Source organism: Emys orbicularis, chromosome 2 (assembly GCF_028017835.1).
Source record: "Emys orbicularis isolate rEmyOrb1 chromosome 2, rEmyOrb1.hap1, whole genome shotgun sequence".
NCBI lineage: Eukaryota > Metazoa > Chordata > Testudines > Emydidae > Emys > Emys orbicularis.
This window is the reverse complement of record NC_088684.1, coordinates 208880807-208893508: the sequence shown is the minus strand read 5'-3', so window position 1 is coordinate 208893508 and position 12702 is coordinate 208880807. Positions and strand designations below refer to the sequence as shown.

The window sequence follows — 12702 nt, the reverse complement described above, 5'->3', positions numbered from 1 at the left end:
GATGGGAAAAATAGAGGGACAACTGTACCAGGGCCCCTGAGGTCAGTACCCACCCCCCAAAAAAGTCTAGTGTCTACGTAAACAAAATGAAATGGGAGAGGGATCATGAACCCTATGTATCAGGGCCCCAAATTTCTCTGGTAACTACTAAAACAATTTGATATGTGAAAACAAAATAGCTACCTTTTCAAAACTAAATATCTCAGCCACATAGTAACACATAATCATTAAAAATACCAAAAACATCCTAAGAGTATATAACAGAGATGTGAACTGCCAGAAATTGCAGTGGTGGTGAGCACCATTACACATTCTGTACTTTGTCCCAAATCCCGCAGCTCTTTTGTATGTGAGCAGTCCTATACAGCCCTTGAACAGCAATTAAAAAAAATGACAACATCAGGCTATAACATCAATCTTGTTGGCTTTATAAAATGTACTACATGTAAAGATTTTTTTTGGCAAGTCAAATCTATAAAATAAGTAAAATGTATAAACAATCTTTAACTTTATAGAATCATCAGATGTTTTTGATATGTACAGAGCATAATCAAATCAAGAACAAATAGGAAAAAAAGACTTCTTGTCCATAGCTAACTAGAGATGTATACAATGGTGATAGAACACACACACAAATGTGTTTAGAACTCTCTGTACTCACCATTCCTGACTCTGGAATTAATAGAAGAGATATTGCAAGTTCCCCCAAGGAGATTTAAGTTCCTCCAAACATGGCTAGTTCACAATGGCTATTTGAAACCATGTCCTCCAGGGACAAGCTGTCTTGGACAGTCCAAAAAAAAGATATTAAAATCCTCCAAGAAAAAAAAAAAAAAAATCAGAAACCATCTTCCTTCCCATGAGTGTTCCAGCTCAGCAGGATGGCAAAGATGCAAATTAAAAGCAGGAAAAGGAATAGATGGAGAAACACCCCTGAGTAGAGGCAGAAAAGTACTATTCTTTCCACTGGCTCATTTCAAATTAGTAAGGCTACGTCTACACTAGCACTTTTGTTGGTATAACTTATGTTGCTCAGGAATGTGTGTGTGTGTGTGGGGGGGGAACACCCCTCTGAGCAACGTAAGTTACACTGACAGAAACACCAGTGTGGACAGCTGTATGTCGGTGGGAGACGCTCTCCCACCCACATAGCTACTGCCGCTCATTGGAGGTGGTTTAATTATGACAGGAGAGCTCTCGCCCATCAGCATAGAGCGGCTACATGAGTGATTTTACAGCTGCATCGGTGCCGCTGTAAGCTTGCTAGTGTAGACATGACCTAAGTTACATGCTGGCGTTTGTCACTTCTGAGTTGCCCATTTGGTTCTGCCTGAAGTTTGTCCTGTTGCAGTTTAATTTTTAAAATACATAAATTTATAAAATAACTTCAAGCAGGTAGGTCACTGTTCCCCCACAATAAATGATTAAAAACAATCAAAAGTAAAAAATCTTTGCTGGTATTTTTCACATTTTCCCCCTTGCTGTCCCTATCCCGTTATATTTTTTTCTATTAAAGCCTTTAACAGTTTTATTCCTAAATTACAGAGGTACAGGGTGGGATAGTCATCTGCATATTTTTCAAATTATTATTTTCTACGTTTTCCTTTTTTTCTTGAAGACTTTTTAGGGATTAGTTCTTCAAAGGCTGCCATTTCATCCTCTCCTTCATTTTCAAAGTCTTTGTCATCTGCAAAACCTATTTAAAAAACAACAAATTGTTCAAAAGTGTATAAGATTGAAACTTCCTTTTCCTAAAGGCATGACCAAACACACACTATAGCCATTTCCTATTCAGGCCCCAATTCAACAAAGCACTTAAGCACAAGGTGGTATGGAACTTGTGCTTAAGACCAACTGACTTCAAGAAGACCTAAGCATGTGCTAAAGTGTGTTGCTGAATAAGGATGAATTGGTGAACCAATCATAAAATTTTTACAACCAAATAAATAAAATCAAGTTTAATGAAATACCACTATTAAAGCTAAATATGGGGGGGGGAGGCAAAGTTTCTCTGAAAGCTTTCCTAGCAGCAATAGTTTCTTAGCAGTTTCCTCTTGCATATTTACATTTTATGATAGCAAAATTAAGAACAAAAGCATCTTAACCTAAGTGTTAAAATAATTACCTTTCTTGAGTAGACTCATTAGCTTCAACCAATCAATCAGTTACAAGTCATTTTTTGGTATGAACATTACAGTCTCTGTTGCTTCGATATACCTCTTGCATTGAAGACTTAATTTTATTCATGATCATGACTTCTTTTTAATAAAGTATTTTTCCTCTATTAAGTTTTGACGTGAACAGAAGAGCATGTCTTAATGGCTAATCTGTGTGTCAAAGTACTTATTTCTCCCTTGGATTCCTCCTGCTAATGGTGGACAGACAACTCAGGACCCGATTCTGCTACCACTGGAATCAGTAAGCATTTCCCCATTGACCTCAAAAGAGAGCAGGAATAAGGCTTTAATGCTGTTTGTAGAACTAAGAGCTCACTCATACTATGTTTTAATTATCTCTTTCTTTGTATTGTCAGAGGATAACAGGATATGTAATGGTGATCAAAATCACTGGTCTAAAACCACAGCTTTAGATTAGAAAAACATGACATTCAAGAAGCTTTATTACTGGATACTGCCTCCTTTCTCAACATCATTATTATTGCCCTAATCCAACACTTAGGTACATGCTTAATTTTAAGCACTCAAGTACTCCCAAGGAAGTTAGTAGAATTACTCCCATGCTTAACGTTAAGCTTATGCTTAAGTGTTGTGATGGATTAAGGTACATATGCAAATCACTAGGTCTTATAGAAAGAATATTTTACAGGTAGGGATCTTTTTATTTCCCTTTGACTTGTCTTTCTTCTGTCCTGTACCCAGATGAAAAGAGAACGTAAAAAAATGGTTAAGAACAATCACTCCTATTAGAAACCACTGACCTAAGAACTTGGGGTTATACAGATACCAGTCCATAAACATACTGATGCTGTAAAGTTCTGAGAAACAAATTCCCTAGTGTTTGGTGAAGAAGGTTCCATTTCCCTTCCCTTTTAATAGTTATTTGTTCTGTTCTGAACAGCGCACCTGACCCACCGCTACCTGCATACACAGCCTACTCAGTCCTCTTTGGCTATGCAATAATGGTAGGGGCCTTGATAAAACCTAGAAGATGAATACCTCCAAATTAAAATATAACCACATAATTTCTGTGGATATGGAGACTTGCATAATTTGATGACGTACCTTCCTCCTTTACCATATATGACTCGGTGTTCTTCAGCCATTTACGAGCATCGCCAAGATTAACGGATAAACTGCTAACAGGCTTGGCCATTATTTCTTCAGCTGAAATAGATAAATTGTTAAACATACTAAGGTCGTGCTTATTATCTGAGGGCTGGATAGTGACTTAGAAAGACAGCCCACACTAAAGGAAAGGTGTTATAGGGCCATGTTGTGCTGAAAACTCTAGGAAGGATTTTGTCTGAATCAACAAGAATTCTTCCTGGGGGCTTCCAGAAGTACATGCTGTAGGGGAGAGAGACCACCATGGAAGAGGATAGAGCATGCACTCCTCTCCGCATCAATCAACTCTGCCAGATGGGGGGGGGGGTGGTCACAGCCTCACCCTGTCCCTTTTAGAAAGGCCATGCACAGCCTAAACTCCCCATCAACATTAGGGCTAGCTCTGTGCAGGGCGCAAACGAGAAGATTCCTTGAATTCTCTCCTCAATCCCCTTAAACTCTACAGGTTCATGCACAATACACTACAAATGTAATATTACAGACTTAACAAAAACACTTTAAAAAAAAAACTTCAGAAGCAAAATATAAACTTGTATGTAAAGTTTCCTCCGGGATGGAAAAACAAAGATAACAGGTACTGAGATCTTGCAGCTAAATCTACCATTAACAATTAGGTATGTGAATAATTAGTATTACAATAATAATCTGAATTTTTATTGAACAGAAGTACTCTAGTTGGCAGATGACAAATAACCGATGATAGGTTTGCTACAGTTCCCAAAGAAACAGCTGTGTTGACTTCACTGGAGCTATGCTGACTTACGCTAGCTGACGATGTGGCCGACTACTTAATTATGTTAAAACAGAAGTCAAAACATGTCAGGGTCTGTTAACTAACCAAGATTTTTGTACTTGAAATAAAGGACTCCCAAATTGAAGTGAAATCTTCAGCTTTCCATGGTTCTGTATGATGCTTTCCCGCAGGGGAAAACTGCTTTGACATCTGTCAGCCAAAATCTGCAGCAGTGAGAGATGTTTGTATTTCCAGTGCACATAACAATACATCTCTCTGCTACTGCGAAGATTGTGTATATTAATTTTATTTTAATTTATTTATTTATTTTACTATCTAGTAAGTGTAAAAAAAAACCCCTTAAACCGTGACATATGAATATGGTTTGTTCTAGATAAAAATCAGCAACTTTCAACAACGTAAGGTCACAGATAGGCAAGCCCATAGCATGTGTAATAAACTGACTTTATGCACTTTACATCTTTGTCTATATATAGCAATTTTCCAAATAGTGTAACATTCCCACGAGAGGAGTAACATAAGACTTATGTAACACACTGGTGAACACAGGCTTATGAATGACAGTCTTGCAAAATTCTATTCATCACAGCAAGCAGGGTTTTTTTGATGGGTGAGTGAAATATCATTAGTTTTTTCATTATAAGTCACCTTAGACAAGTGGATGTTATGCCACAGTTGATGAACTGCCATGACACTTTTGAAGGCTGGTCTAGAGTTAATGGCAGGGTTTTGGTTTAAGGTGCTAGTTTTTTTCTAGGAGCAGTTAGTCCATTCTATTCTGTTCCGAGATCATCCACCCACTCATTACTAATTTAATTTTTCCTTGCCAGAGACAGTGCAAAACATCAAATATATGTAAACAAATATGAAATAATATTTGTATCAACATATTTATTTCCTAAGATATAAAACGTAATACAACTCCTATTCAGTCACTGTTAGCAATGCTTTTTTGCCTTGTCCACACTGAGGATCTTTAGTAATGCTCCCACCATTGGTCTAGCATCAGTGTAGCTAGCACAGTTCTAGCAGTGTTGGGGATACAAGTGTAGACTAACTGCAGGTGTTCTTACCCAATGCACAGTCTAATCTTGACACTACCCTAACACCAGTGCTCCCATCTTGCTAGCACTAGTGGAGCTGCTATACCAAGAACTGAAGAATTCCTAAAACTTCTCAGTGTAGACATAACCTTAGAGGTGTTTCTAGAAGTACACTTCAGACAAGTTAGAAACTGCCACAGAAGCAGGACAGCAGCACCTGATCATGTATCTAAAATATTAAAAAAGACTTTAACAAAGAGCTGAACTTGAGACCCTATTAGAACTATTCATTTTATCTGCTGATTGTATTATTTAAATACTCTTCTGTGTGTTCATGAAATATAAAATTTAAATAAATAAAATAGGACTGTCAATAGCATCCTTAATTTTAACTCGTTTCATTTGGCAAAAACTGAGAGGCAGTGTAGATCTTTCTTTACAAGCAGACTTTAACAATATGGGCCTGATTCTCCATTCACTTGCATTAGGATAAATCAGGAGTACTTCCACTGAAAATCAGAATAAATAAAAGGAGAAATCAGGGCCTATATTATTACCGCTGCACAAAAATATTTATAGACACTCCCATACTTATCTCATATCGTTGAGACATCATTCAAGTGTTGGAGGAACCTAAAATACAAGACCATACAAGCAACAAGCAATGATGAGATGGCAACACAACAAAAAAGTCTTACCATCAGCCCAAGCCTTTCTCTTATAGACGTCCTCTACTATATCAGAAATCTTCTTAATGCTCTCTTGAATTTTTTTTTGTACCACATTGGAATGTTCTTTAAATATCAAGTGACTTGTGAGCCAGGTATTTTGTTCAATTGTGTCCACTACATCTAACCCTTCACGTAATTTTGGATCCACATTTCTTTTGAAAAATTCAAAATAATTCTGGTAGGCAGTGTATTTATTTCTATGCTCATCCAGGTATATGTGCTTTACATAAGTCTCACTCGCCACAACAGTTTCACTCCTTTTCATGCTCTCCTTTTCTCCCTGATCAGTCTCTCTTGGTGTCACAGCTTCAGAAGTTTCTCTCTCAAAGTCTTCTGTCTGGTTAAAGTAGTTTTCAGGACCCTGAATAAATTTGACTCCACAGAGGTCACATTGTGTTCGGTCAATATCTGCTTTTTTAAAGATTCCTGATACCAATTCTTTCATTTCCATCCCACTGGGATCTGCTTTTGAACATGAGTTCCTCTTCCATTTTATGCAATAATAGGCTAAAAGAAACAAACGCCACAATTTCCGCTTAGCATGAGCTTTCTGCTGTTGTTTCTGCTGCTTTATGGATGCTATGGCTGTTAGGGGATCCTCTCTCTCTTCCACATAGAGATCCCTTTCGAGTTCCGTTTCTGGTTCCTCAAAATATTCCAAAGGATCCAAATATGACTCAAATCTATCTAGGTTTACTTGCTCATAAAAGATGCCCCGTATACTTGCTCCTTTAGCATACATAGTGTCCCACTTCCAGTGGCAGTCAGCTAAGTACTCCTCATCTCGTTCAATCAGCAGCTCCTGCAGGCCTTCTGCTATTTTCCTCACGTTTACAGCATCAGTCACTCGTTCCACAATTTTAACCAATCTTTCAGGCACTTTGGATGGATAATCTTTTTTCATATTTATCAACTTTGCCTTGATTTCAGGAAAGTGTTCATGTAAAAGGGATTTACATCTAGGACTAAGCACTTGATTGGCATTCACTAACATCACTAAGCATAGCACCATTGTACGCTCTGCTTCCCCTGACGTAATGCAATCGCTGTCCCCAAAAGCATCAAGAAGAACATTGAAATTACTGTTTTTAGCGCCGCACAAAACTTTTGCAACATAAAGGAGATGAAATTTGAACTCTTTCAGAGCCTCATTTGTGTCCTTTGGTTTGTACTCCTGTATAATGGAAAAGATGTCTCTAATCTCTCTCTTCTGGTCTCTTTTTCTGAACAAAAACTCCCAGTAATGAAAGAGAGCGATGTAACTTTTCGGAAGACACAGAGTAATGTTCTTGCAGAGGCGCATCAGGACGGCACAACAGAGAATATACTGGAATTCCAGCAACATCACTGTATTTCCTATGCTAGGAATCAGAGGTTCAATGCATTTCTTCACCAAGACATTCATAAAACGGAAAAACATCCACTTACAGTCTTCTGGGTTCCTGTAAACATAGAGCCGCTCTAGTGAATTTTCAAGAAGTCGAATGAAACACAAGTGTGTGTTTTCTGCATTTCCAGAATACTTATCAGGTATCAACATGCCATATCTGCCATCTACCCCTTTGGGTCTTCCTCCTCTGCCTCTATCCTCCTTTTCATATTTTTTAGCTTCTAGTAACTTCAGTTCTTTGTTATAATCATCTTCCTCCTTAACAAGGAGCTTCTCAAATTCTTCAGGATAACTGGAAGACAAGATGAAAACTTGCATTGCCCTGAGCCACAAGTCAGTTGATTCTCTTCTATTTATGGCATTTTCACTTTTAAACTGAAATATGACGTACTCCTTCAGCACCATCCTACAAGGTTTAGAAAACTGACTGAGTCCCAAGATATCTTTGCATGCCTTTGGGTTTTCAGACACCACTCTCAGATGAAAATGTTTAGGGAAAACAAAATCTAATAGGGATTTGCATAATGCATACTTATCTGCAGTCAAAAGTTCATCAACGTCATTAAATTCATGCAACAGCTCTTTTGGGAATACTCTCTTGACCTGTAACAACAGTCCATTTATTGCTGCCAGATGTATTTTACACTGAAGTATAGATTTTGCCTCATGACGCAACAAAGGTCTATGGAAATCTTTACAGGTTTTATCCTCACACTTCAAGCCAGCAATGAATTTCATGCAAATATCAGGGTAACTCTGCTCAAGTATACTGCATGTAACTGAACACAGCCTGCTTAAAAAGTGCTTATTCAGTGCAGACTTTACCTCTTCCATGCCTACAAAGAAGTGATCTTTAGTTTTCTTCTCTTTCAGACTAGGATTATCGGGCAAGAATTGAAGAATATGTCCAGCTTCATTTTGAGACACCTGGCAAACACTGCCATCTATTGGCAAAATCCCAAAATAATCAAAACATGACCTGACCATTTCTTTCTCAGCATTGGTGGTTGCTTTTTGGAGAGCTCTGACCAGATTTAGAAGGGCCTCTAAACCACACGATGCCAGAACAAAGATGTCCTGGCTTTTTGGTTCGCAGTGGGTTGATTCAAAGAGCGCTTCCACCACACCAGCATAATGATTCAAAGGCGAGAACTTGTAGAAGGCCTCTTCAAGCTTTCTAAAATCTTTCTTTAGAACTCCCTGCAGAAAAGTTGCCTCAGCAATGCTGGATTTTTGATTTGTTTGCTTACAAAGCTCTAAGGCTTCTTCCAGGATTGTGTCTCTGTTTTCCAATTCTGAACAGCCAGTTACGCTAAAACGGACCGCAGTAAGCAGACATGATGCTCGAAATTCCTTCTTGGTAGTGAGCTTGGCTGCTTCCAACACAAACCCATGCTGTTTCATCAGCATAGCAGCCTCTTCCTCTCGACCCTCCCTCTTCAACAGGTCTGCTGCTTGGACCAAGCATTTGCGTGATTTCAAGAATACAAGCTGGTCCTCGGTGTCAAGTCTGGAGAGGACTGCCATCATTTCCTTGGTTTTGTTTTCACGCAAGTATTTTGCAGCTGCTTCCAAATAAAACTGGTTTGCAGAGTATGAAAGTTTGGAAACTGGTTGCCTTTTCATCCTTAGTATCTCTTCATATCTGGAATAAAGATACATCAATGTCACGTTACTACCGTATATGAATGAAACAGACACAATCTAGCATTTTTTAAAAGATCACACAATGTCGAGCAAGGTAATAATTCTGTGCCAGTCAGGTCTACTCCAGACGCACGTCAAATGTTGTGCATAATGATGAGAGGTCTCAGAAATATGAAAAATTATCACAGTACTTTAAAAGATCTACAAATCATTTCATTACAATTTAAAGCTGTCTGAATTAAGATCACTAAAATTTCAATCAGGAATCAGATTAGAAGCTCAGAACATCAGTGGGTCTTGCTACAAACTGCTTTAAAATCATGATGAAAGTGAGATTAAAGTAATTCAAAACACAGCGGTATGAACTCCTATTAAGATACATATGATAATTATGAATCTGCTACATGAACAGTCAGAATTTTGAGACTAAGACCCTCACATTATCAAATATCATTCTTCAGGGGTCAAACTTGGTAAATCCAAACAAAAGCTTACATCAATCACTGATCACTTTATGATTAACAGAATACATGTGCACCATAGTACGGCATATAATATAAATCTTTCTCCCATTTGTTGCTTCTGAGTGGCAGATCAAGGTACCTTTTTCAACATTACTTCTGACATTCAGCTGGTTAATTACTGTTATATGATGTCAATAAATTAGTAAACTTGTTTCATAGCCAAACTTCAACCTTGCAATAGTCTTCTCACCCACTCACCGAGGGCAAAGAAATGTTTTTTGACAGGTGAGTAAGTCATCATTAGCTTTTCATTATCATTTTTTTCATGGTAAGAGTGAAGGAGTAGATTTTGTGCCTGGGATGGTAAATTTGCATAAATGATTTTGCAAGGTTGATTTAAAATAAAACATTAGATGTTAAAAATAATTTTAAGACTTCCAATTTTGAATCAAACTATTTCTATACATTTGGTAAATGCTATTCTTTTAAAAAAAAAAAAAAAAAAAAAAAACTTCCCAAGTACAGTGGTAATAAGAGTTATTTTCCAAATTACCACATTATAGAACATAAGATTTCACGCTATGTCATACAGAATATGAACATTAACTATGCTGTTTGAGGAACATACATACTTTACTGTGAAGTTTTAAGTTGTTGAATTAAACTGTGGAAGCTCCTTCACTGGAGGATTTCAAAAGGAGGCTGGATAGCAATCTATCTTGGATGATTTAGACACAACAAATCCTGCATCTTGGTAGGGGGCTAAGCTAGAGGACCCTTGAGGTCCCTTCTAATCCTATGGTTCTAGGTGGGGCAGGCAGCAGTGTCTATTATTAAGGTCCATCACTAGCACTTTTTAGATGGGATGTTTTTCTAAAAGATATGCTCTACTAACTATTTTGGGGGAGTTCTATGGCCTGTGTTATACAGGAGATCAGACTAAGTAATCTCAATAGTATCTTCTGGCCTTGCTATCTATGTATCCATGAAGGTTGCCCAATACTTCCCATCGTAAGACCCTGTTTTCAGTTGCTCATAATTCTGCCAAACTTTAATCATTTGGGCTGAAACTTTTCATGCTGGGTATCTGATTCAGGTTGAATTTTATTTGAAAATTTCAGCCAAAAAGGTTCAATCATTTCCAAGAGCAAAGCTGGGGGAAAATAATATGTTTTGTCCATGTTAAAACATCCCGGAAAACATTTTTTTTTTAAAAGGTCTAGTGTCCCCACCATCAGTGTTCCCTCTAATTTTTTACATCCATGTGCGGAATGAATTTTGTTATGTTCACCAATATGGAGGTGATGTGTGACGGGGGTGGGGCCGAGGGGTTCGGAGTGTGGGAAGAGGCTCAGGGCTGGGACAGAGGGTTGGGGTGTGGGGGGGTGAGGGCTCCAGCTGGGGGTGAAGGCTCTGGGGTGGGGCTGGGGATGAGGGCTCTGGGGTGCAGGCTGCCCCGGGGCTGCAGCGGGGAGAGAGGACTCCCCCCAGTCCTCTCTCACCACAGCAGCTCGAGGCCGGGGGAGAGGCACCTCTCCCCGGCTGCGGCAGGGCTGGGCTGGGCCAAGCCGGGGGAGGGGTACCTCTCCCCAACCGGCAGCTCCGGCTGGGCGGGGCGCTTCTCCCAACCCGTGTGGCCCTTGATAGCCCGCTGTGCAGCCGTGCAGCTTAGAGGGAATTTAGCCCACCATATTTTTGAGCAGTGACTTAAAATTTGGCAGGGATGAGACTTTTGCTGTCCCTATGAAAATCCGTTAAATTTGGCCAAGTTATGAACCTGTTGTGAAAAGTTATAAACCAAGTTATGAAAAACTGCAGTTCACACATGCATAGAAGATTTCTTCAAGTTTAGCTGCTAAATTCCCCGAAGATTCTGTCCACGTTGGGCGTGGACTAGATGACCTCCTGAAGTCCCTTCCAACCCTGATATTCTATGATATTCTATGCTCCTGCCCAGGGATAAGCAGGACTTTCCCTGCAATTGCAGCCCTCGGCTGTGTCAGGCTGGGCCTGGGCACCTGAACTGACAGCAGATAACCCATCTTCCCTGAGCTCTCAATAACTCCTCCTGCTGGGCTCAGGCAACATGGAAGAGAAAACTGCCTTATTCAGATGCACAAGGAATAAGAGCAGGACCTGCTGAGGAGAGGGTGGTAGGGACAAGGACCCTGGTAAAGGGGAGAGACTGGTCTAGAGGCTGGGAGGTGAGGGGAGAAGAATATTGGGACTGGGAGTCATGATGTATGAGGTAGAGGGAGGGGCTGTGACAGGTTAGGCAAAAAGACTGGGACTGGGAGCTGGGAAGAGAAATGGTAAAAAAGGACTGGGAGCCAGCAGGTGTGCATGGGGGGGGGGGGGGGGAGGGGGCAGGGGGAGACTGAGATCAAATAAGGAGCCCAGGGAGGAGTGAGGGAGAACACTGGGACTGGCTGAGGAAAGAGACTGGGATTGAGAACCAGTGGGGTGAGGAGAAGGAAGGGGAGTCAGATCTGTTGAGGAGCTGGGGAAAGAGGTGGGATCCTTAGATAAAAACAAGGAGGTCACGGAGAGAGTTTGGGAGTGGGAGCCAGTGGGAATGGGTAACTAGAGGCCAAGGTGGTGGAGAGAGAGAGACTGGATGAGGAGCCAAGGGAAAGGGGCACTAGGACGGATGGGCAAGGAGACTGGGAGTTGGGGACTGGTAATATGAAGGGGTGAGACTAGAACTTGCTTGGCAAGGAGACGGGGACTGGGATGAGACGCCTGAGTGGCGGCAACTGGGCATGGCGATGAGAAGAATGGGACTGTGACGATAGGCAGGGGTAGGGAAAAAGACAGGACTGTGACAAGGACAGGTTAGAGGGATGGGACAAAAAGGTCTGTGCCAAGTAGAGCACACTCCCCTCCAGAGCCTTCATGCATCTCACCATTCCTCTGCTATCCGCAAATATCTGTGAAACCCATCAGCAAAGTGCTCCATTTCTCTCTTGTCTTTATAGAGGATGACAATCAGTTACTCCATTAGCTCAACTGACAGAAGTCTGTGTGGTGGATCTAAAGCTTCTATGTGGTATCAATATGATGCCACATGATGGAATTTGTTTTTTCGGTTTGCTTTAAAAAATAATAATAAAAAAATTAAACCTAGAAAATTGCACACAAAAACCTATGTTAAAATAATGTCATCAATGTTGCAAAGTCAAGCACTAAAAGTCAGGAAAAGCAAGAATTAAGGTTGCCTGTGCAAGCTTAATTTGGTGCCTCCTTATGCAGTCTTTAATAACATGACTGTATACTATGTTTTCCTCAAGACCCCTATGTCATTCAGTGCACAGTCCTGCTCCGGGAATTAATCAGGGTAGTATAGTGAAGGAGGCTGTTGTCTTTAG

General features: G+C 40.1%; 1 protein-coding gene across 1 annotated transcript in view; it reads right to left on the bottom strand.

Annotated features, from left to right (window-relative positions):
- Positions 1–416: 416 nt before the first annotated feature.
- TRANK1 (tetratricopeptide repeat and ankyrin repeat containing 1) overlaps positions 417–12702 on the bottom strand; it is an 85954-nt gene continuing 73668 nt past the window's right edge. Inside the window, exons 22-24 of the mRNA XM_065399113.1 lie at positions 5801–8868; positions 3243–3344; positions 417–1696 (exon numbers count right to left, since the gene is read on the bottom strand). Of these exons, the coding sequence (XP_065255185.1) occupies positions 1587–1696; positions 3243–3344; positions 5801–8868 (3280 nt within the window). The 3' untranslated portion in view covers positions 417–1586. The remainder of the gene's footprint in view (positions 1697–3242; positions 3345–5800; positions 8869–12702) is intronic.